The 26,277-nt window shown below is 43.6% G+C and overlaps 1 protein-coding gene across 1 annotated transcript; it reads right to left on the bottom strand.

Annotated features, from left to right (window-relative positions):
• Positions 1-371: 371 nt before the first annotated feature.
• LOC146568500 (G protein-activated inward rectifier potassium channel 1-like) lies at positions 372-25,830 on the bottom strand. The gene is made up of 3 exons (XM_085284574.1): positions 24,689-25,830; positions 3,830-4,046; positions 372-3,420 (listed from the first exon to the last, which is right to left on the bottom strand). The coding sequence occupies exons 1-3, from the start codon at positions 25,355-25,357 to the stop codon at positions 2,747-2,749; spliced, it is 1,560 nt and encodes a 519-aa protein (XP_085140700.1). The 5' UTR covers positions 25,358-25,830; the 3' UTR covers positions 372-2,746.
• Positions 25,831-26,277: the final 447 nt, after the last annotated feature.

Raw genomic sequence — 26,277 nt, 5'->3', positions numbered from 1 at the left:
CTTGAAAACTAAAATATAAGTAAATATATATAATATAAGTTGCAGCCAGAGGAGAAGGTTGAGGGCCTAGATTTAACTCGGTTAACCTTCCAGCCAGGGGTAACTACCTGAAGATTTTGTCTGAAGGATCTTGCTTGTCGTTCTAAAATTTGCTTCAAAACAGAACAAACTCACGCTCACGTTTAAGGCTTTAATATTTGATGAATGCTGATTTAGCCATCACAGCAGGTGACACATGAGCCGCTGATAGGTTCTGCAGGATGAAACTGCTCTGGATGTTGAGTACAGTGTGCAAATATACAAGCTGAGTCAAACAGAAAAGGCAATACAGCTTTTTTTTCATAGGGAAAAATCAGTGCTAACAGGCACAGTTGTGTTTTCAAAGAATTTATTATTTAGCAGTTGCAATATGAAGTAATCTTTCCTTTATATTGGCAATAATACACAGATCCTCTGACGTCATCTTCCCTGCATTCCTACATTGTTTTTTTTTTGTTGCTGTTGTTTTTTTACATTTTGATAAACCAGTTAATAATGACAGAAAATCTGCAGTCTAAAATTGATTTGTGATTGCATTTGGCACCCCATGTGTAATGGTCCAATGCAAACAGTGCACCAAGAGGTAAAAATTGTTAAAATTGCACAATAGGTAATGCAGTTGCTCATGTGAGCATCCAAATAAATAGTAGTCCCTAAAACATATTAATGTAACATGTGTATCAGGGATCCACTTCAGGTTAAATTGTGTAAAGTTAAACCCTGTCCCCCTGTTGCTTTCTTGTATGGCACTCATGCAGTTTTTCTACTAAATTGTAGATAAGCCATTGATTTTTTGTTAGCTTTATGTTAACTAGCTAATTAGGCTAATGTAAGCTGTGGATGTGGGATGAAAGGTCAATGTTAGCAAAAAAAAAAAAAACAATGCCTAATCTTGAAAAAATTATCTAAATATGCACTGGATGTCTTCAGACATGATACTGTGCAAAAAGACTGAAGCTAAAGCTGCTGGATTTTACGTAAAAATAAATGTAATTAATTAAAGATGATATAGTCTTAGAACCTTACTCTCTTTTTCCATCCTCTGATTAGTGTTTGTGATGTCAGGCAAAAAACCAAATAAAAACTCAAATCATTGTTAGGCAATAGGTGATAGTTATCTGATGTGTTTTAGCTAATGCATATTCCTCTATTGTTCTACAAAATGACTATCAACCAAAGTTAGTCAATAATAGGGACACACCAATCCTGCTTTTACCAATTCTGATCCAATACTGAGATCTTGGCATTGAGTATCTGTTGATCCGGTACCAGAGATAAATCAGTAAACTGTAATCCTCACTGTGAGGAAGAGTATCATTCCTTATGCTTTAGCTAGCACCAGGCTCAACTTAAATCATGCTTTCCTAACAAATACATGCATCCAAGAATAGAAATGTACTTGATTTTATATTTATTAATAAAATAATAAACAACAACAGGAAAAATTAATTTTATTATTTGTCTAATTTATTTGCATTAGTCCGAGCTCAGTGCAAGCCTACTGCACACTGCTTTCATTGACAGTCATGCAAGTGTCTCCTTTACTTCCTCTCAATCTGAGTTCACCTGCTTTTACTGCTCCTCAATATATTGGTGTGAAGTTGAGCTGGCACAAGCACATTATGTAACCAAGAGTGTAATAAAGAGTAATAAAAGCTTTCAAACAAATGAAGGACCAAGAAAGAGAAAGCATCAACTGCTGCTTTGCTGTTAGCTTACTTAGTACTTTGTTAGCTTGGCCAATAGCAACCACTGTTGCTGCTGAGTGAATCAAATACAGTAAAAATGAATAGATTGGTCATAGATCATCTCGTTTTAAACAATATCCAATCCAGCCTTTACAATTAGGCTCGGACCAAAATCTGATCCAAATATCATATCGGCGCATTGCTAGTAAAGTGCACCTGGACTACAAAAAGACTACAAAAAGAAACCAGAGTGTGCCTGGTACAGAAATGTTGTGTCTTGCCTACAGATTGTACATATTCATATGCAAAATCTGTTTTTAGAGATTAGGTAGTATTTGACTACTACAGTAGGTTGTCCCGTAGCAAACAGCATCTGCTACAGATAAATTTTACATTGATACAAATGAGCAAACCTCTAAAACACTTTCTTATATTTTTGAACATTGTTTTATGTTTGGTAAAGGCTTAATTTAAACACCACTGCACACTTATTATATGAGAAATCAAGAATAATAAGTGAATCCAAAGCTTGACAGACTTGCCGTGCCTGGTTATCTTTGCTAAGAAGCCACTGGACAGTCACTGTTTTAAGGGAGCTGGTTTAGCAAATGATCAGTCTGATTTATAACTGCCACTTTGGTGCTTGTTCAATTTTTAAAAGTGGATACAGCAGTTTGAGGGCATAAGAAAGTCTTTGATGCAACTTCTGGGAAAAGAAATGAAAGGAACAAGCACAAGGACATAAATGTTAAAAGTCAGTGGGGGGCACAGATGGTGATATATCAAAACTGAGTCACAGTATGAGCGGATGGATGGCTTATTGGTGTTGTCCTTCTATTTGTGGCAATGGACAACTTAGTAAAGAGCCTGATAAGAAATACTGAAAACTGGAGAGAATCTGCAGAAATTACAAAAAAACAAACAAAATTAGATCACAGTAGACTTTACTTATATGCAATGCCCATCAAGCCTGATAAATTTTTCAAATTAGTTTTAGTCCTGAAGGTAGTTTGCAGATGTCAGCGGTCAGCATTCATTCTGCGCAGTTTGGGAGGCAGGTTGTCCTCTGGCCGACTCCCTACCAAGGAGATCTGGACTGGTGCTGGGGTTGGAGCAGCAATGGTGCTAATGGCTGTGGGCAATCTGTGCTTCTCCAGCTCACTCTCCTCAGCTTCTCCATCCAAAGACAACAGCTGGACCTGCTCCTCCGGATGTCCTTGCCTCACTACAGGGATGGAGCTGGACCTCAGCCTCTGAATACTAAGCGGCAGATCTCCTGTGCTGGAGGCCTTCCCCCCAGGCAAGGCTGACCCAGTCTTCAGCCCCCTCCAGAGATGCTCCTCCCTGCTGGAGCTCATGCGCTGGAGTTTGCTGGGCAGCCTGGAGACTTGATCGTCTACATGGTCTGCATTGTCAGCTGACAGGAGCCTCTCCCTGCGGCCTACTCGGCTGCTGTTCTTCAGCAGAGGCGAAGGGGGAGTAGGCGCAACAGGCAGGGGGTTGGGTGACGTCGGGGAGGACTTCTCCTCCTGCTCTTTGACACTGTAGGGAGGTGTGGGGACTTCAAAGGTGTTGTGGAACTGGGAGTAATCAACTCTGAAGAAGCCCTCTTCAAGAGACATGACAGGGAGGAAGCGATGACCCCACAAGACTTCATCTTCAGTGTAAGATGTCCTTGCCTGGCATGTCATACCTGAGATGAAGAGAAAAGACAGAGTAGAAAAAAATTTCAAATACAGACAGGGAAAAGACAAAGAGGAGATGACTAACACACTGTAACGTTATGAGGAAAACTGAATTAAATAAAAATGGACTGACAGCCAGACAGGAAGCTGATATGAAAGTGGTGAACTGCTTCAGGGACAAGGGAGAGGGAAACATGAAAAACTAACAGAGATGGAAGCAGCCTTGTGTTTTGAATAATTAAACACCATGAAATTAAACATTGTGTTAAATATTTCATTTTATATTACTGAGAAGCTCCATCTAACACCTGCTAAATGATGATGAGACAAATGATAAGGGACAGCGATGCTTACACAAAGTTAGTTGTTTTTAAACAAGACAGCAAAAGGACCTCAGAAATAAGAATACGTTCTTACCAGTGGTCTCCACGATGCCCTCCAGAATGACAACAATCTCAAACTGATCGTTCATGAGCGAGCGCTGTGACAGGTCGAAGAACGGGCTGTTGCTGTTGATCTCATGGCAGATAGTCAAAGGTGACACTAGGAAGAGCTGATCCGCCCCCGTCCCGAAACCTACATCCAGTTCACACTGATCCAGAGGCAGGAACTCGCCCTCTGGGGTCTGCCGAGACTGTGGACACAAATGAACAGGACATTTTAGCACAAACATTGAAGTTTATACCAACACTCCCACCAAGGCAGTGTAAGGAAGAAAAGATGTACATTAAATGGATTTTCTAATCTTTCATAAAAGGGGTTTTGAGGGTTTCTACAAAGATGGAGTCCTTCTGACTCTGAGGCAGATTGCTCTGCAGCCTCAAGTCAGAACTCCTGAGATTTTGACTCGTGAGGGACCTAGCCACATAAACTAGAAAGCCTGACTGAGATAATGCTGGTGATTGGCATTTAGCAACTTCATAAACTAGCAAGAGAGTCTTAAAATCACTGATATGAAGTGGACACTTTAAAACCTGACATTATTGTTACATTTTATTTGATTTAAAACAAAAACAAAGCAGAAAGCAAAGTGTAAAAAAATTCATGCCAATTCACAGTTCTGTACTAGGTTGTGGTCAGACTATGCTGGGACCAGTTGCCAGGCAACCAGCATAGACTCAAAGAAGTTACCGGTCATATCTGCCATGCAGACATGAAAGTGTCGAGAATCTTCTTGTCACCTAAATTATCTTTAGGACATTATCAGTGTGGTGTTTGCTGTTTATGGAAGTGTATTTCCAGCTGAGGAAAACACATCTGACAAAATGAATTAATTGAATCATATTGTTGTCATGTTAAAAAAAAAAACCCTCTGAATTTCAAAGTACTGTTTTGCTTTCATGTAGAACATGCAAATGACTCTACCTACACAGCTAAAAGGTTTTATGACCCATTTTAACACACATTTTAGAGCCCTGAACTTTCCTACACATCACCCGAAAGAGGTGCATGTGAGAGTGAAAGGGTCCAAAGCCACTGAAGCATTAACCAGTTTTTAGCCTGGAGTCTCATTGGTTCAAAGTCAGTGTGTTTGATTGAAGCTAATATTCCTGCACAAAAATAGCTTTTTACAGGCTATAGTTGAGTTGATGAGGACAGATTGTCAATCTGTCAGGTTTAACCTCTCCTTTGCAGTACCTACCACTTGGTGAGTACTTTTCATGTGAAACCCAACTACTGCTACTATATATATGCACATATTCTTTATCCTTGTGTTACGGCCCTAGCAGGGCCTCTCTCTCTCTCCTGAGGGTGCCTGTGTGGGCGTGTCCCACTACCTCCTGCCTGAGGTGCCACCTTGCCCTCCTGTACAGCTGACTCCCATCAGCAATTAAGGGTATTTAAGCCCAGAGCAGGGTGAGCTCTGGGCCAGAGTGCCATTTTGTGTGTTGTCCAGCTAGTGAGCTGTGTAGTGTGTTGTCCAGCTAGTGAGCTGTGTAGTGTGTTGTCCAGCTAGTGAGCTGTGTAGTGTGTTGTCCAGCTAGTGAGCTGCGCTTTCCTTTTGACTTTTTGCTTTATTTGACCAACGCCTGAGTTTTGTTTGTTTTGTTGGTGTTTTATGGTGATAACGGCTTGTCCGTCTCTCTTAGTTGAGCTACTTTAATAAAACTCTTTAATTTAACCCTTTTGCCTCCTTGACTCCTTTTTCTGACCTGGACACCTTTTTGTTACTTCCCCCTCACCGCCTAGACCCCTCAGGGGAACGTAACAAGTGGGGGTTCGTCCGGGATATTTGAAAAGGGAGTTCTGTGTTGGATTTGGTTTTTTGATTATCTTGCTTTGTCACCTTTTGGAGATCCATAACTTCCCAGTTAAGGTAGGTGAGTGTCCAGCTGAGCTTTAAGTTCCTCCTTCGGGCACTCTTTTGTTATTTTGCCTTTGTTGTTTTTGGAGTAATCCTGGGTGGGGATTAATTCTCTGTCGGGGGTAGGCAATTCAGGGCTCCGGTCGCTGAAGTTCTGCCTTTAAAGTTGCCTCGAGCCCAGCACGCTCCGGAAGATGGGTAGGGCAAGGTTGTCGTGTTTAGGAACTGGGTAAGTTGTTTTTGTTAAGGTGGGTGTGGCGAGAGGTAAGCTGGTCAGCCAAAGTACATTGTGTAGTTGTCTGTTAATTGTCTTGATTAGGTTGTGTTTTCCTAACCCTTCACCATCCCCAAAATGGTTGACACAGCTGCTAGTGTACAGGTGTCTAGAGGCTCGTTTGTGAGCAATAACATTCACCTGGTTCCAGACTTCTGTGAATCCGGTGTTAACAGCTTTTTCAGTGTGTTCGAACGCCTGGCAACTGCACTGCAGTGGCCTCAAGATGTGTGGGGGGTGATGTTGCTGTGTCGGTTGACAGGTAAGGCTCAAGCAGCGTGTTCTGGTCTGTCTAGGCAGGACGGCCTGGTTTATGGAAAGATCAAAAGTGCCGTCCTCCAAGCCTATGAACTGGTACCTGAGGCCTATAGGCAGCATTTTCGAGGGTTGGACTTGGCGCAGGGACAGTCCTATCTTGACTTCGCCAGGGAGAAGGCGAGGCTCTTTGATAGGTGGTGTGCGGCAAGCCAGGTTAATGATGTGGGGTCCATACGTGAGCTTATGCTGGTGGAGGATTTTAAAAACTCTGTTCCTAAGTCTGTGGCCCTTTATTTAAGTGAACAGAGGGCTACAACTCTACAGCAAGCTGCCACCCTGGCAGATGAGTTTAGGCTGACTCACAAAGCAAGTGCTGTAGGACAGGATGTCCCTCTGCGCTATAGCGCATCCTGGACAGGTGAGAGTGGGCCAGCTAAGAAGGAAAACGCAGTTATGGTGTTAAGACCTAGGCCCAAACTGTGTTTTTTCTGTCACAAGCCTGGCCATGTGGTTGCCAATTGTGTCAAACTGGCACTCAAACAGAAAGCCCACTCAACACAAAAGGGGCCTGTTTTGAGAAAAGTCAGTCGTGGCTCTCAAACTGACAAGCTTGCCAGGCCTACGGAAAGGCTAAACCTGGAGCACAGTTGCTCGGTAGCACCCCGTAATCAGTGTACGAGGCCAACTAACCCTGAGCTGCCGCTGGTTGATCCTTTCTCCGGTTCATGTTCAAAACCACCCTTCAGCTCTGCACCCCTTGCTAACAAGTCTGTCTGTGTTTCAGTGAAGCCCGCTAGCTGCCTGCTGGGTTCTCAACACGTGATAGTTCGAAGCCCTGGCTATCCCATGGGACACTGTTTCGAGGGTTTGGGGCCAGTCTCTGGGAATGTTGTGAACCCACTGAGATGGGATTGGCAGTTTCCGCAGGCAATGCCTAACCGGTGCTATGGGGTTTGGTAGGTGGAAAGCCTGCAATTTCTTCATGAAACGGCTATGGACTCACTTTGTGTTATCGTAAATTTGACAAACCATGGGTTTGCATTTATGGGAGGGGGTGTTACGGCCCTAGCAGGGCCTCTCTCTCTCTCCTGAGGTTGCCTGTGTGGGCGTGTCCCACTACCTCCTGCCTGAGGTGCCACCTTTCCCTCCTGTACAGCTGACTCCCATCAGCAATTAAGGGTATTTAAGCCCAGAGCAGGGTGAGCTCTGGGCCAGAGTGCCATTTTGTGTGTTGTCCAGCTAGTGAGCTGTGTAGTGTGTTGTCCAGCTAGTGAGCTGTGTAGTGTGTTGTCCAGCTAGTGAGCTGTGTAGTGTGTTGTCCAGCTAGTGAGCTGTGTAGTGTGTTGTCCAGCTAGTGAGCTGTGTAGTGTGTTGTCCAGCTAGTGAGCTGTGTAGTGTGTTGTCCAGCTAGTGAGCTGCGCTTTCCTTTTGACTTTTTGCTTTATTTGACCAACGCCTGAGTTTTGTTTGTTTTGTTGGTGTTTTATGGTGATAACGGCTTGTCCGTCTCTCTTAGTTGAGCTACTTTAATAAAACTCTTTAATTTAACCCTTTTGCCTCCTTGACTCCTTTTTCTGACCTGGACACCTTTTTGTTACTTCCCCCTCACCGCCTAGACCCCTCAGGGGAACGTAACAAGTGGGGGTTCGTCCGGGATATTTGAAAAGGGAGTTCTGTGTTGGATTTGGTTTTTTGATTATCTCGCTTTGTCACCTTTTGGAGATCCATAACTTCCCAGTTAAGGTAGGTGAGTGTCCAGCTGAGCTTTAAGTTCCTCCTTCGGGCACTCTTTTGTTATTTTGCCTTTGTTGTTTTTGGAGTAATCCTGGGTGGGGATTAATTCTCTGTCAGGGGTAGGCAATTCAGGGCTCCGGTCGCTGAAGTTCTGCCTTTAAAGTTGCCTCGAGCCCAGCACGCTCCGGAAGATGGGTAGGGCAAGGTTGTCGTGTTTAGGAACTGGGTAAGTTGTTTTTGTTAAGGTGGGTGTGGCGAGAGGTAAGCTGGTCAGCCAAAGTACATTGTGTAGTTGTCTGTTAATTGTCTTGATTAGGTTGTGTTTTCCTAACCCTTCACCATCCCCCAAAATGGTTGACACAGCTGCTAGTGTACAGGTGTCTAGAGGCTCGTTTGTGAGCAATAACATTCACCTGGTTCCAGACTTCTGTGAATCCGGTGTTAACAGCTTTTTCAGTGTGTTCGAACGCCTGGCAACTGCACTGCAGTGGCCTCAAGATGTGTGGGGGGTGATGTTGCTGTGTCGGTTGACAGGTAAGGCTCAAGCAGCGTGTTCTGGTCTGTCTAGGCAGGACGGCCTGGTTTATGGAAAGATCAAAAGTGCCGTCCTCCAAGCCTATGAACTGGTACCTGAGGCCTATAGGCAGCATTTTCGAGGGTTGGACTTGGCGCAGGGACAGTCCTATCTTGACTTCGCCAGGGAGAAGGCGAGGCTCTTTGATAGGTGGTGTGCGGCAAGCCAGGTTAATGATGTGGGGTCCATACGTGAGCTTATGCTGGTGGAGGATTTTAAAAACTCTGTTCCTAAGTCTGTGGCCCTTTATTTAAGTGAACAGAGGGCTACAACTCTACAGCAAGCTGCCACCCTGGCAGATGAGTTTAGGCTGACTCACAAAGCAAGTGCTGTAGGACAGGATGTCCCTCTGCGCTATAGCGCATCCTGGACAGGTGAGAGTGGGCCAGCTAAGAAGGAAAACGCAGTTATGGTGTTAAGACCTAGGCCCAAACTGTGTTTTTTCTGTCACAAGCCTGGCCATGTGGTTGCCAATTGTGTCAAACTGGCACTCAAACAGAAAGCCCACTCAACACAAAAGGGGCCTGTTTTGAGAAAAGTCAGTCGTGGCTCTCAAACTGACAAGCTTGCCAGGCCTACGGAAAGGCTAAACCTGGAGCACAGTTGCTCGGTAGCACCCCGTAATCAGTGTACGAGGCCAACTAACCCTGAGCTGCCGCTGGTTGATCCTTTCTCCGGTTCATGTTCAAAACCACCCTTCAGCTCTGCACCCCTTGCTAACAAGTCTGTCTGTGTTTCAGTGAAGCCCGCTAGCTGCCTGCTGGGTTCTCAACACGTGATAGTTCGAAGCCCTGGCTATCCCATGGGACACTGTTTCGAGGGTTTGGGGCCAGTCTCTGGGAATGTTGTGAACCCACTGAGATGGGATTGGCAGTTTCCGCAGGCAATGCCTAACCGGTGCTATGGGGTTTGGTAGGTGGAAAGCCTGCAATTTCTTCATGAAACGGCTATGGACTCACTTTGTGTTATCGTAAATTTGACAAACCATGGGTTTGCATTTATGGGAGGGGGTGTTACGGCCCTAGCAGGGCCTCTCTCTCTCTCCTGAGGTTGCCTGTGTGGGCGTGTCCCACTACCTCCTGCCTGAGGTGCCACCTTTCCCTCCTGTACAGCTGACTCCCATCAGCAATTAAGGGTATTTAAGCCCAGAGCAGGGTGAGCTCTGGGCCAGAGTGCCATTTTGTGTGTTGTCCAGCTAGTGAGCTGTGTAGTGTGTTGTCCAGCTAGTGAGCTGTGTAGTGTGTTGTCCAGCTAGTGAGCTGTGTAGTGTGTTGTCCAGCTAGTGAGCTGTGTAGTGTGTTGTCCAGCTAGTGAGCTGTGTAGTGTGTTGTCCAGCTAGTGAGCTGTGTAGTGTGTTGTCCAGCTAGTGAGCTGCGCTTTCCTTTTGACTTTTTGCTTTATTTGACCAACGCCTGAGTTTTGTTTGTTTTTGTTGGTGTTTTATGGTGATAACGGCTTGTCCGTCTCTCTTAGTTGAGCTACTTTAATAAAACTCTTTAATTTAACCCTTTTGCCTCCTTGACTCCTTTTTCTGACCTGGACACCTTTTGTTACTTCCCCCTCACCGCCTAGACCCCTCAGGGGAACGTAACACCTTGATCAAAAGGTAACCGAAGCTATAGATCCAAAGGGCAGATTCTTAATCATTAAACTATCTATACGTGATAAAAAGCTATGTATTGCAAGTGTATATGGTCCAAATGTTGATGATCCCTCATTCTTTCACGGTTTTTTCAGTGCACTCTCTGAACACTTAGATGGCACACTTGTTCTTGGAGGTGACCTCAACCTTGGACTAAATGAAGACATGGATAGGCTCAATACAGCGGGAACTCAGCGTAATTGGCAGTCCACAAATATAATCAAACAGTATATGAGCGACTTTGGTCTTTGCGATGCATGGCGCTCCCTTCACCCCACCAGTAAGGAATATACTTTTTTCTCACATGTCCATCACTCCTACTCTCGTCTGGATTATTTTTTGGTCAGCAGCTCACTGCTGAACGACATTTCAGACACTGAGATTCACCCTATAGCTGTCAGCGATCATGGTCCTGTATCTTTAACACTAATGCACAAGAATAATACTACGCCAAGAAAAAACTGGAGATTTAATATATCACTACTTAAAGATGAAGACTTTATTAAATATTTTAAAAAAGGGTGGACTTCATATTTGAACTATAATGACACTCCCGAAACATCAGCTTCTGTTCTATGGGAAGCAGGGAAAGCTGTGATGAGAGGTAAAATAATTTCTTTCTCATCACATAAAAAGAAAAAAGAAAACAAAAATATTCAGGAATTAGAAAAAAACATCAAATCACTAGAAGAAGCCTACGCGTCCCACCAAGATCAGGAAACATTGAACAAAATACGCAAAACAAAACTAGAATTAAATGAGATAATTGATAAAAAAAACAAAATTCTTAGTACAAAGACTACGCCTACAAAATTATGAACATGGTAATAAATCCGGTCAATTTCTAGCAAACCAGCTAAAAATAAATAAAGAAAAAACAACTATATGTGCTGTTCAACATTCATCTGGGAACACAGTATATGAACCGATACAAATAAACAACATTTTCAGGGATTTCTATAAAACGTTGTATTCACCACAAATAAACCCATCTAAAAAAGAAATTGATCAGTTTTTGGACAACATAACTCTTCCAAAATTATTGGACACTCAAGCAATGGCACTGGATTCACCACTGACACCAGGTGAACTCCAGGAAGCCCTGATAAGTATGCACAATAATAAGGCTCCAGGTCCAGATGGCTTTCCTGCAGAATTCTACAAAGAATTCTGGTCGATTCTAGCACCAGTTTTCTACAGAACGTTGTTGGAAATTAAAGAAAAGGGCAGACTTCCATCAAATATGAATTCTGCAAACATTAATCTCCTGCTAAAACCAGGCAAAGACCCTGTATATCCCTCAAGCTATCGTCCAATATCCCTTATAAATGTAGACCTTAAAATAATCTGCAAAGCTCTCTCAAAGAGACTGGAGAAAATGACCCCCCTCTTAATTCATCCTGACCAAACTGGTTTCATAAAAGGTAGGCACTCATCAACAAATACACGTAGATTACTTAATTTGATAGACTACTCATACAGTAAAAACCTAGAAACTACAATATTCTCTTTAGACGCAGAAAAAGCATTTGACAGAGTTAACTGGAAATTTCTATTTGCAACTTTACACAAATTTGGTTTTGGATCCTCTTTCATAAACTGGTTAAAAATATTATATAATTCCCCAACAGCTTGTGTTAGAACAAATGACCAGACATCCTCCAGCTTCTGTCTCTTGAGGGGCACCAGGCAGGGATGCCCACTCTCCCCTTCACTATTTGCAATTTTTATTGAACCACTAGCAGCAGCAATTAGACAGAATTCAGTAATTAAGGGCATAAAATGCAAGAACGTGGAACATAAAATCAGCCTTTATGCGGATGATGTGTTACTCTTTCTCCAAAATTCACAAACCAATATCTCTGGGGTGATTGAATTGATAAACTCTTTTGCAAGAATATCAGATTACTCAATTAACTGGTCAAAATCTACAGTCCTACCGATTAATTGCTCCTTCCATAATTCCTCTTCTACACCACTGCAATTGGGAAATATAAAATATTTAGGTATTAATGTTTCTCCCAAGCTTGCAGATCTAACTAAATTAAACCATATCCCACTTTTAAAGAAGGTAGAAGATGATCTGGCTAGATGGAAATGTCTACCCATATCACTCATGGGAAGGGTTGCCGCTATAAAAATGATGGTCTTACCAAAAATAAATTATTTATTCTCAATGATCCCAACTAAACCGCCACAAGATTGGTTCAGATCTCTAGATTCATGTATGTCCAAATTCCTTTGGAAAAATAAACCCCCACGTATAAGCTTAAAAACACTACAAAAGACCAAGGATAAAGGAGGACTAGAACTGCCTAACTTTCAGCACTACTTCTTAGCCAACAGGCTTCAGTTTATCTCAGGATGGCTAAAACACACCCTCTTAGATGAACCTTGGCTAGATGTAGAACAAGCACTCTGCAATAATCTAGAGATCTCAGACCTACCATTTATCAGCTCAAACATCCAACGACATGAATGCTTTAAAAGCATCAACATCAGCTCTTCTCTGACAGCATGGTGGGAGTTTCTAAAATTGACGGCGTCTTCATTAATCCCATGCAAACGTACACCTATCTGGAACAACCCTGACATATTACAAAACAATAATATGATAAACTTTTCACATTGGAGTGATAAAGGAATCAAATATTTAGAACATATACTAGAAGGAACAGAATTTATTTCATTTGACGGACTAGTTACACAATATGGGATCAACAAGAAAAGATTTTTAGAATATCAACAAATTAAATCCATAGTAAAAAAGAAATTTAAACCGGGTCAAGTTGAACTACAAACACCACCAAGTGTGGTTCAATTTCTTACTCTTAAACCCCCCAAATTACTATCCAAAATATACAGAATGCTTTCTATAACAGATGAATCAATATCACTTCCTATTGCAAAATGGTAAGCGGATTTATCAGTTAACTTAGACCTAAACTTCTGGTCTCAGATTTGCTTAAAAACCTTTCATCTAATTAGAAATCCCAGTCTTCAATTAATTCAATACAAAATATTACATAGAGTGCACTATACAGGTCATCGGATGTTCAAGATGGGCTTTACGTCTACCAACAACTGCTCACACTGCCAAACCAATTCACCGGACAATTATATCCACGCTCTTTGGTTCTGTCCACCAGTTCAGAAGTTTTGGCGTGAGATATGTGAAGACCTATCGAAGTGTCTGAAATGTAACATTCCAACTTCCCCCTTAGTGTGTTTGTTGGGCAGCTTAGATAATGTCACTTCAGAAAAGAATATCGCCCATATGGTTTTCACTGCCCTATGCATAGCCAAGAAAACAGTCCTCATGAACTGGATTGGTTTGATTGATTGATTGGTAATTTATTTCAACATGTGAACAATATACAAGTACATTTAGAAAAGAAATGAGAGAAAAAAAATATACTATACAAATTACATACAAAAAAACATTCTGATTAATTTACATGTTGAAAGGGAGTGGGAAGAAGTATACACTTATTTAATCCCACCCCTGTCCCATAAATTATCAGTGAATATTTAGTCAGCTTCCTTACTGATATAATTTGTAATAAAAATAGTGAACAGATTTCTGATATACTATATACTATAATATCACATCATGAATTTTTTGTTTGTTTGTTTTTAAATAGAGACATTCACTTAATTTAAATATTTTCCTTTTCTTTATAGATCGAGAAGATCATATTTTTATAACTCTTTTTGAACAGTTTTATGTTTGGACATTGCTTTAATTCCATATTCAGTTTGTTCCATAGTTTCACTCCTTGAACAGAAACACAAAAGCCTTTTTCTCCTGGAAAAATAAAAATAATCTTAATTCTAACCAATATAGAAATTATCTATTAGATTACATTAGTCTTGATACAGCCTCTGCCACCACATCAGATCAATTGCTCTGGGCTCCTTTGATCAGCTCCATCACCTAGTGGGGGTGGGGGGTCATAGTTTGGTCCCGCCTTCACTGTTGTGATTGGTGTGGGGGTAGGGACAGGCTTAGGGCGTCGGGGGGTTCCCCGGAGGCATCTTCCTTGGGGGGCTCAACCCGGGGTAGCGGTCATGTCCGGTTAGGGGCTCTGTTGGCTCTCCGGTGACTGTTTCCTCGCGGCTGCGTGCAGCGGGGCTAGGGGAGGGTCTGTGCTGACGGACGTGGGTTACTGACCTGGTAGCCTGGCTGCCCCTGGGTGGGTCCGGGATGGGCGTGAGGTTCTGGGGGCGCTCCGTCTCTGGGCTGGGACCCGGACCGGGCCTCGGGGGCTTGGGTCCTGGTTGGTGTGTTGCCGGGGTTGTGGGCGGGTGGGTGCATGGGGGCTCAGCCCTGGAGCAGGGTGCCGCCGGTGCGTCGAGCCACCTGGGGGGCTCTTCAACTGGTGGGGGAGATTGTCACATCTTGCAGGAGCTTTCCTCTCCTCAGGAGCTCCCTCTGCAGGAGGGGGAGATACAGGAGAGGTGGAGGAAGATCTCAGTCTGGGTGTTTATTGTCTTATGTAGTCTGGAAGATGAGTGGATGGTGGGGTGGGTGCAGTTTTCTCTGTGGTGGGGTTGGGTGGACTGTCCCGGGCTCTGTGGGGCCGGGCGGCGCTGCTGCACTGGGCCCGGTCTGGATGGGCCTGGGCCCCCTTTCCCTGGCGGGTCGCGGAGTATGGGGGTGCCTACTGGGGTCAGCGGGGGAGCTGGCCCCAGGGAGGGGTCACCTGCCCCTCCCTTCCTTCCCTCCCCATCTCCAGCTGCCTCCCTCTTCCCGCTCCACCACAACCACCCACACATGCAGGGCCTTGGAGTAGGGGTATGTCACCAGGGTGCAGAGGAGGCTACCCCCCCCCCCCCCCCCCCCCCTCTGTCCCCTTCTGGCTGCCTCTGCCTCAATTTTATCCCACAACTTAGACATTCACATTACTCACACTCTCATTACACATACATATAGGATCTTGGGGGTGGGCACGATACACGGAGTCCAAAGTACCATCAGGGTGTACACCCCACCCCTGGCATCGTTGCCCACCTCTCAATTTTAAATACACGTAGACATTGAGGGCTAGCAGGAGGGACCATGCGCTTACCTGCTGCTCTCTGGCAGGTAGCTCCATGCCCTCCTGGGTTTTAAATGCACCTTAGAACACACATGCATCAACATTACAATGAGCGGGTGGAGGGAGGTTTGGAGTCTTCTCTCACCCCCGTTCTCTGCGACCTGCTGGAGCAGGGGGGCTAGGACTAGGAGGAGGAGTTGGCCGTCCGACTGCGGTCTGGAGTGTGGAGCCTTCCTGCTGCTGCGGAGTCGGGGCGGTCTGCCTCCCCCCACCGCAGGGAAAAGGGAAACACCACCTGGGTCTGGGTGCAGTTCCCCCCTCCAGGGGCGGGGGCACCTAGACCCGGTTTGTAGAGTACGCTTGGGGAGTGTGATCGTGTGTACAACGTCTCTTTATGTCTGTCTCCACGTTGGTTGAGTGTGGAGTAAGTGCATATGAGAGCATGAGGGTGGGAATGGATGTTTGTATCTGTGTGTGCCTGTATTTCTGTGTCTATATGTCAGGTTGGGTGTCAGGCGCCACCTCTCTGGGGACACCTCAGGCCCTCCAAGGTTTGGAGGCCTATCTCCCCCTACCACCACTTCCCCTGCCAGTGGCGGACCCCCTCAGACATCGGTGCGTTGGTGGTTCTTTGTGTCCGGGGATGGGCGTCCAGGTACACACCGGCTCACTCCTTGGCGGCCGCTTATTGGGGCCTGGAGCCTGGGGCTCGCTCGGGCCACTTCGGAGGTGGGGTGCCCCCGGCCTCTCGGCCTGGGGCTCGGTCACTCAGGCGCAGCTGGCTGCCGGCGGAGCTCACGGGCGCGTCACTGCAACTCCCCCTGGCTTCTGCTCCGCGGCTGCTGAGTGAGCCCTCATCTGGGACTCTCCTCAGCTCTTTCCGGGACAGTGGCGCAGCTGCCCCTCTGTTGGTCTTCCTTGGTCTCTTGTGTTCTGGGGGCCTCTGGATGTCTGGAGTTTTGATCTCCTCCACACCTGCTTCATACCCTGGAGGACGGGGCTGTGGCCCCCCCACACCCTCTAGCAGATTATTACATGAAGGAACCTTTTAAAAAAACAAAAAACAAGCGCGTCCATGCTCACAGGTGTACACACGGGTGATCACACCCACAAACTACACCCTTTTTGGCTCCTACCTCAAAGCACACTGTGTTCTGTTGATCTTATGTGCTGCACAATAATGTTTAACATTTAGTATTTACTGTCATATTCCCATATATCATTGTGATGTTGTTTATTCTATTACTCTTGTTCTCTTCTGCTTGCTTTCTTTTTTCTTTCTCAGCAGGTGATCCAGGTGATTGATATATGCATTTTTTTTTCTCTGCCCGTTCTGTTGGTTTTTGTCTTTTGCCCTTCTCCCCCGTCCCTCTTCTCAGCTGTTTCTCTTTCCCTCTTTCTTTCTCCCCTTCTTTCCCCCAGTCAAGTCTGTCCCGTATTCAGTAAGTGAAAATAAAATAAACAATAAAAGGTGAATCAAATGGACCATTACGGCAAGGCTGGGATGGTCAGTTTGGTAAAGTAAATCCGTTGGGCATCTTTCTTTGCCTTTAGACAACAATTCTGATGGCAAAAGAGCCAAACGGGACAGGCCAAAAAAAAAAAAAAAAAAAAAAAATTGTTATATTGGAAGAAAAGACCACCAGCTAACAGCTATTCAGTACTGAAATTTCTACTGGGTGGTTTGTTGAGCACAACAATGAGTTCACTGTACTCAAATGGCCTCCACTGTCACAGATCTCAGTCAAACACAGCCTCTTTGGGATGTGGTGGAAAAAGAGATTTGCATCATGGATGCGCCGTCGACAAATTTGCAGCAACTGTGTGAAGCTGTCATATCAATATGAACCAAAAATTCTGATGGTTCCAAATCTATGATGAATTAAAGCAGTTCTGAATGCAAAAGGAGATCCAACACAATGTAAGCAATGTGGACCTAATGAAGTGTATTTTTGCTGTATAGTGGTAAAAGCAAGAACAACTGACCTGAGGAGGCAATAGCACTGAAATGTACTTGTCACACTGACTGGCAGACATGCAGGGTAAAAGTGAGAATGAAGGTGTTAAAACAATAGTCTCTCACCTTCCCAGCATCTCGTTCTGACAACCCAAGCACCAGTAATCTTTATTTCATTTTTTTTTTCATTCACTGTGTACACACCTCATAATTTCCAGCAGATTAGACCCCATTGAAATTCTCAGCAACAGTCTGGCCTTAAAAAAACCAACATTGTTGACCAAATGTAGACCAAATAGGGCAAATCTAAATAAGTAAAGTATGTGTTAAATGAAAATATCAAGAAAGAAGCTCAAAGAAAAGGCCAAAAAGAAAAAATACTGATAATACCCATATGAGTTCTAACATTTCATACATAAACAGAAGGGTGAAAATCATCTTTCCCCGTTGTTAATGTTTATTAGTAGATTAAATAGATTATATCTTCTTCCCGTCGCCTACTGTTAACTTTCATGAAGAGTGGCCTCCCCGGCCCTTTGAGCAAGGAGCCAATCGGTTCACAGATGGCAAACAGCCTGTCATTTGTATTCACCGTGATGTTGAGGACAGAAGGGTGTGACATTTCACAGGAAGACGTCTGTGCCCACAGATCCCCGGCTCGCCTTCTTGAGGGAAAGTGTCACCCATCATGCTGCATCAGTGGCTGCCGCTCACTGAACGCGCAGACGGGGAGCCGATGTAACATGTCCACTGAAGTTAAGTCGAAAAAGCAAGAAATGCGGATGTTTTTTATGTAACAGTGAGAACTCTACTTAAAAGGAAACAAGCAGAAAAAGCTGTAAAAAGCTACACCACCCACCGCGCCTTTGATCTGTCAGTCTACGGGGTGTATTCTCGTAACAAATAAAATAATGTTACTCGATTTGGGGATTTCATCAAGGAAGAGATGTAAAATCTCCTCAGTCAGAGTCTGATCATGCCTGGAATGGAGGGGTGCCTGCATAGGGTGGCTTTGCCAAACCAAACAAACTGCTTCTGTTTACCTTTGCCATTAAAGATAAAGTAATTCCATCTTTGATGCCTAAAACAATCAGGTCATGTCCGCTGTAAAGTGTTTTGGCAACTGTTAAGCCATTAAATGCATTAATCTGTTTACTCCAGCTGGACTTCCTGGATCGATTGTCTTACCGGTAGCCACTATAAATAACAGACACCCTTACAAAAGCAGCCCTTCCTTTTGCTTTTGGTCTAAATCCCAGCTTATAGGATTACATCGTCTGACATTAAATACTTTTCACTTTATTGCTGAGAGCTTGGAGATATTACTCTCACTCTGCATGATAAATATAAAGTGGCATTCATCGGGCAGTTTGCTTAGCTTAGCAGCACAAAGCTATCATTTCAAAGCAGCAACCTCCAGGGCTGAGAAATGAGTAGCAAAAACAGTAGTTCCTGCATTGGCTACTTGTGGCTGGCTTCAAAAGCAAGACAGTCCCCACTGACTCCTGTGGGGAAATACCCAACTTCAGCAATGAATTTAACACTTTTACAGCCTTTAATAAAAAAAACTTTACAGTAGCTCCTTTTAGAGCACACCCATTTTTATGGTTTTTTTTTTATGTTTGTTTTTATTGTTGATGTCATTATCTGACAAATATGACCTCCTGCTTGGTACAGACTGTATGCTACAGAACTTGTCCTGTCTCCAGCCCCTCACTCCCAAACTGGCTGCAGCACATGGTTGTTTCCTGTTAAAAAGGAGTTTTTCCTTCCTGCTGTTGCCAAGTCTTTGCTCATATGGGTCTTCTGATTGTTAGGGTTTTCTCTCTGTTATTATTAAGGCTTTACCTTACATTACCAAGTGCCTTGATTATTGAGAACTGAACCCTCTTGTCTAACTATGGTATAGATAAGAGGGTGGGAAAATGCTAACATTGAGGCTCTTCAATTATGCCTCTGATGTTTTCATATTTACACTTAGTGAACAGTAAAATGCAGTCCAGTGTGGTAATAGGTATTGCTGCTTAAATCCTTTTTATCCAGCTTAATTATCCATCTAACTGCCCTTCTTTTTAGCAGCAATCTTTATGACATCAAAAACAGGCAAAGCTCAAGATTTCCTTCTATTTAAATATAATAATGGTGCTACTGCACTAGATTTTCCCATTTGGAAACCAGTGTACTGGTAAGTCATTTATTTCTGGGTGTAAAGGTAAAACTGCTGATTTTAATAAATCCTCACTGCTTGCCTCACTAGCGCTGTAGTGCTACAACAGAGTTATACCCCTGCCAAGGACGCAGAAAGCTGCTGGATGGCTTTAACAATGTAAAAGCCTTGTGTGTTCTCTTAGTGCTGCTAAACAGTCAGCGCCACAGGGGGGGAAATTAATGGCCTTTGGAAGAGGTCCTGATATGGAGGGGGTGCTTAATTTACCAAGCCACCTGAGATTCAAGTTGAGTGAAGGCAGGCCCTCTCCCTGGTGACTCACTTCCCCTTCAGTGAGAGTTTGTGTGGACTGTGTGTGCAAATGCATGTGTTTGAGAAAGATACTAAACCCAGACATCAACAATGCAACACAAATGTATTACTTTTGTGTTTGACATGCAAATGTGGACATGTGTCCAGCTACTGGGCTTTGAGCGGGAGATAAAATGTGATTCTCGCACAGACGTTGCATTCTATCTCTCAATCTGTCTGCCACAACATTATCGCTTTTGCCTCTTCTTCTCTTCTTTCTTCTGCTTTCCCTGCTTGTCCTTCAGAGTTAGACGGTGGCAGATGTTGCGAGTCATGCCGGCATATCTGCCGGCCTGTCTCGCTAAGCTCCTGCATGCATGCCTGTCTCTCTGCTTCTCGCCCTTATCACTTATCTCCTGCTGTGGACCAACCTACTGAGACAAGCTTCTGTTGACACTGACGAGCACCGCCCAGCTGTCACTCTCCCCCGCTGCATTTTTGTTCAGTCTTGTTTGCCACACTTGCTGCTGTCTACTGCTTCCATCTCCTTTGTCCTACCAATTTTTTTTCTTGCCAAGATAAGCTCGTTACGACCGCGCTCTGACGGCAACCCACATGCCTGCATGTTTCCATTTTAATATTATATTTCACTTGTGCTGCAGGGGTCAGAGCACCTCTGCATTCCACTGGTTTATTAATTAATGCTGCATCAATATTAATGGAATTTCAAGGACTTTTATGTTTTTACATTAACATGCATTGTGGATATAGGGTGGGCAGTACTGCCAGAGAGCTGTGTTTCTGCTCATAATTAAGTTTGTTATGTGTAACCATAAAATTGGGATCTACTATTATATTTCACCAGGCACAAGTTAATTACTTGTGTCTGGTGAAATATAATACAGCCTAAAGCTGCATTCTTTCTAGTTCTCTTAAAAGTGGCTATATGTATGTACACTATGCCAACAAATGCCTTGAAATACACTTGTCTAACAGCAGTATTGAACTGGATGCAGTTGAATGGGTTCATGAATTCACATCTAGCACTGCAAACTGGTTACTTGAATCTTACATTCAGGACGAATAACCCGGTTTTTATCCTGGTGCCATAACCCATAACTAACTCTTCGTTCTTGTGAGTATTTTTGAATCATTCTAAAATGTGTTTTGTGGACTTAGAGAGGGAATTTCACTGCAGCCCTGTGGATGGTAATCCTGGTATTACTGTAGTTGGAATTTGATTTGTATTGCTATCAGCAAGTCTGATGTTTTCCATTGCTGGACTTCCCTACTCCTGCTCTTCGTCACAAATGCTGTGGCAGCCAAAGGGTGGAGGGTGTCACATTTGGTGTTCTCAGGATCTGCTTTTTCCAGCTGATTTAGTTCTGATAGCTCCTTCAAGCCATGACCTCCAGTTTGCAATGGGTTAGTTTGCTTCAGAATGTGCAGCAAATGTGTAAAGCGCTTTGAGTGCTCAGAAGAGTAGAAAAGCGCTATATAAGAACCAGTCCATTTACCAAAATTAGCACCTCCAAGTTTAAGGCCATGGTTTTCAGGCAGAAAGGATGGAGTGCCCACTCCAACCTGGGAATAAGTTGCTAGCCCGAGTGCAGAAGTTCAGGTATCTCCGAGTCTTGGTCACAAGTCACGGAAGAAGGGAGTGGGAGATTGAAATAAGGCTACAATGTTTAAAGTAAATTTTTTATATTCTTATCGCATCTTCTAGACAAGTCCCACATGTCACTGAGCTTGTCGATAAAAGAGACATGTGAAATGGAAAGAGGCACGCCCACCATCACCTCCTACTTTACATTTCTACTTGTGCTTCAGTCCTCTAAACTTCTACTGATGAAACTCAGTAAAATTCACATCCAGCAGTTAGAGGGCAAACTCAAGGAGATCAGTGTTGGCTTTAATGTTCATTAATTCCTCCTTGCAATGTTCATGCAAGGGGGAATTATTTAGGACTCCAGTGACAGTTTCTTACATCATTGTGTAAAAGAGTCAGAAAATACATAGCTGAAGAGTCCAAATACTCCACCAAGTATTCTTTTCTGTAATAATTCACTGACTGCACACACACCAACTTTACTTTTTCCCAAAAGTCCAGAGTATCCAGGTCCCACAGCATATTTATGGCCCATGCCTAGGTATCTCCGTGCCACCGTACATTTGCACTGCTCCATCATTAGGATTTACTGCAGCATGCCTCATTTCTTCAGCCAGCTTTGTGGGCAAAAAATCTGACAGTGACCTTGAGTGGCGTGCTACCTGAACATGAGCCATGGCATCGTTTGCACAGTGCAGCTGTAGTACTAGAGGGCTATGTTGAATCAATCTACTCTACAATACACCGCTGTGCAGTCTGACAACACAGTGACGTACATGGGCAGGAAAAAAGGAACAATGCAGCAGTGTTACAATCATACCCTGCACACAGATTTCACAGCACGATTAGTCCAGGATCCAAAGATGATGAAGGCTTCTTCTTAAAATATCACAATCAGCTAATGTGGACAAGACTTATGAATTCATCAAACAGGTTTTGACCCTTTACTGCAGGTTAATTGAATATTTTTATTTTTATTTTTATTTTACACGTGATTCATGTGTCCTGGACATCTGACCTTCCATTAACACATAAATGATTGTAGCTTAAAAATATCATTTAATGATCATTACTCACTGGCAGAAATCCCAGGTCAGGATCATCACATAAATTTAATCAACTGATCTTAGAAAGGAAGCCAAGGACTGTTTAAATAAAGTCTGAAAAAAAAAAGCTGATGGATGAAAGCACTCTAAACAGCAAATGTTTACCATGCAGTAATTAAGCAGCACTCCAGGCTGGCACGTTCACTTAAACTTGAGACGTGAGGCAAGACCAAGAAAGCTACCTGCACAGCTAAAGTACTGGGTCTCCATTATGTATCTAATCAGCAACAGTAATGCAGCATTTGTTCCAGTACGTTCTGCTGTGAATGCTACAAATCACACCTGACTGATGAATTCAGTTCCAGTATCAGGAACCGAATACAGCTTAAACTTTCATAACAATTCCTCTTTAATGATAAATCTACAGTGGCTCTGATTGAGGCTGAAATTTTACAGCGTGTCCCGTGGGTGTTTGTTTTACTGCTTTCACTCTGTTATTTCAAACAGGACAGAATGCATTAGAGGTGACTATGCAGAGTGTAAAACGGCCTGAAATGAACTGCTCTCCTCTGCAGAGGGAGGAAAGTTGATGATGGTGCATTCTGTGTGATTATTCATCTGTGAGACTGGTGATTAAGTGCAATCAAGACACTATATTTTTCCTTTGCCTTTCTCAGCTGTTAATTAAAGGACAATTGATAAAGTAATGAAAGAAAAATGGGAGAAAGAGCTGAAACAGTGGCAGTAATAAGGCTTTTAATAATGAGTGACTTTTATTTATTATTTCTTTCTTTTTATTGAAGTCAAATGAAAAATAGAGGGATTAAAACATTTTAAAAGGACTTTAAACATTTTTTTTCTGTTGACTTGGTTAAGAAAACAAAATAAACAACTAAGTACAATCAACTCGTTGGTGTGAGTTCATAAAAGTGAGCCGTCACTGAAGATCACCTCACAACTCCAAAGGAGTAACAAAAGCACAGATAACTGTCACAACAAAGCGCTGCCGGCTATTAAGGTTTAAACTGATGAACACTGCTACAGGGAGCTTATGCGGGCTCATACAAAGTCCTCAAATTGTGATGAATTGTTGTGTTTGGACTTTTTTCAGCACCTGAGATACACAGACACTGTTGAGCACTGTCCATCAGTCATAAGGTCTGCAGGCCAAAAAGAAATGTTGCTTAGAGGACTTGAGAAAAGCATTCCCCTGGTGAGAGACTGCTGTTTGAAGCTGCAGTTTCAGTCTATTTCAGTTGTGAAATTGCATGACACAAAATGTTTTCCTCTTCCCTTTTATCATAGCCGACAGCAGCTGCCTCAGCTCTCCTTTCATCCTCCGGATTTTTATTTTTATTTTTTGCAGCACTGAAAGGCAGCAGTTGCTCTGGTAAAATGCCAAATCACTGTCACGTCTCAGTATTTAATAGTTACATTTTGTCCTGTCTTTAGGAAAGAGTGGCCACAGGAATTACAGCCATTGTAGCCGGTTAACTTTAGAAATGATCTTTTAACCAAGTGCTTGTGCTGTAGTTGGCCACAAACTATTTCCTGGGGGAGGCATTCATCTCATCTGTGGACAGCTTAAGTTGAGGCTGAATTTGAATATACAACCCACTGACAGCCATACTGCTGACTGAAGGAGGGGTGGGGGGCAGTTTGTGATGACCCTCGCTGAAGCAGGCGGCTCACTCAGCATCTCAGAAATGAAGAGAGGAGAGCTGATAAACACAGAGCTGAAATACACAGCCTGTAGCTGTAAGTAGGATGCTCCGGGGAGTAAATGGCCACTTATTAAAGCACAACTCACGATGGAGCCTCGCTATAAAAGCAGAGCCCCTACAGCAGGGATGCTAAACTCATTTCAAATCACGTACAGGCTGATCTTAAACCTCTGGTAGTTCATTGTCCAGACTGTTCTGTACCTATAAAATATAAATCTTCCATTAGGTCAGAAAAAACGTACAATTTATCTATTACTTAATTACTTTGGTGTAGTGTGTGAATGGAAGTTGTTGTTTATATATATATATATATATATATATATATATATATATATATATATATATATATATATATATATATATATATATATATATATATAGGAAAAGCTCTAACACTTGGAGAGTTACAGTTAAAAGTTCTAAGTCCATGCTTTCCTTCGTATATTCCAGGCCATCCAGTGGGAATCTTTGCCCTGAAATAGTCAAATCTGGGAATTAACAGAAATTCGGTGCATGGCTTGAAAAACGGTCACAACACTTAACACACACTTAACAATTTGAGAGTGTATTTTATTCAGACACAACACGTTCAGAGTTGAGGTGGCGCAGGAGAAACATCCTCTGGCTATTACCCAGGTAACGCGCGTGCTTACCTTTATGAGTTTGCACCTGATCTGAGCGGACACCATGTGGCTGTTTCGCAGGTTTCCCACTCGGAACATGAGGCATAACTTCCCGTCCCGCTGCGAAATGACCGCGTCCTGGCTGAACATCAGCGTCTCCGCGCGCTTCTTGGGCTGCGACATCTTGATGAACATGCAGCCAATCAGGAAAGCGTCCACGATGGAGCCCAGCAGCGACTGGAAGAGGAAGAGGATGATACCCTCAGGACACTTTTCCGTGATGTACCGGTGGCCGTAGCCGATGGTCGCCTCGGTCTCGATGAAGAACAAGAACGCAGAGGGAAAGTTGTAGACGTTGGCGACGCACGGGGTGTAGGACGAGTTGTGGCCGCCGTAGCTCAGGTCTCCGCGGATGTAAGCGATGACCCACCACATCGAAGCCATGACCAGCCACGCCACCGTGTACGTGAGGATGAAGATGAGCAGGTTCCAGCGCCACTTTAGATCCACCAGCGTGGTGAATAGATCAGAGATGTACCTGCTGGTTTCACTCCCAAGGTTACCGTGCTGGACATTGCAGCGGCCGTTCTTCTCTACAAATCGCTGCCTCTTTTTCTTCACCGGCGCGGAAAAAGTCATGATCCGGTTGGTGTTTACAACCTGGTAGTCCTCGCCAAATTTCCGCCGTATGGCTGACATTGTGTGCTTTCGGTCACCTTACTGGCAACGATCAGTTCTTGTGCAGAATCGGGCTCTTTGCGCAAGTTTGGCACCGTCTAACCAAAACCGTGCAACAGCATTCAGCCAAGACATGCCCCGCTCGCATCCCACGAGATGGAGATGCGCTTCTCTCCGGTAAATTAATCGTAGGCTAAATGAGCCGAGATTCTGCGCAATACATCATTCATACTCGGTCCCTTTTTCGGTCCCAAGTGATAACTTTTTTTCTTTTTTTATTACGATACCATCCGTTTAGGGAGCCGTACAAAAAATGATGTCAGTGTTAGCTGCTTTTAATCAGGCTAACTAGATTCAAAAGTCTGTGTCCTTGGGTCCTTTGTAGATCCAGTGCTGTGTCAGTAAACCTGTGCGTTAATAAGACGGCAGGCTCCAGCGCGCGCTTGTGCCCGAGGAAATACGTCCTGGTAGGAGTGACTTCAAATTAAAGACTGTAGAGGAACTGCAGCACGGATGGCAGATTTCACTTTCACGGGGGGTGGGCTTACGTGGGGATACAGACCAGGGAGTGCTTTTTTCTTTTTATTTCATTTTTCCTTTTTGCCTGTTTCCAATAATTCGAAAGCATAAACATTCAAATTCACCATTGACCGCATTACTATCCTTAGTCTGTGTTTTCGACTTGTTTTTTATATGCTTTGAAATCTGTTTGTTATTACTAAATTATCGAGGTGCCCATCACCAGAGAACATTGTGCTGTACTATAAAATCGTGTCATTACGAGTATGGCGCCTGGTGGTGGATGTTTATCTCCACCTAGTGTTTCTACAGTGGAAGTAAATGAAATCGGATGACAGTGGTCGTTCATTGTAAAGTTCCAGCTTGAGAGCGATGAAATGTTTATTTAAAAGGGTTTATTCAGAATATGAAATTCATCGGTT

This window comes from Mchenga conophoros, linkage group LG8, assembly GCF_057382185.1.
Source record: "Mchenga conophoros isolate Kocher_MC1m ecotype Shallow Benthic linkage group LG8, M_conophoros_male_GT1.1, whole genome shotgun sequence".
In the NCBI taxonomy this organism is placed as follows: Eukaryota; Metazoa; Chordata; class Actinopteri; order Cichliformes; family Cichlidae; genus Mchenga; species Mchenga conophoros.
This window is presented reverse-complemented; position numbering and strand designations above follow the sequence as displayed.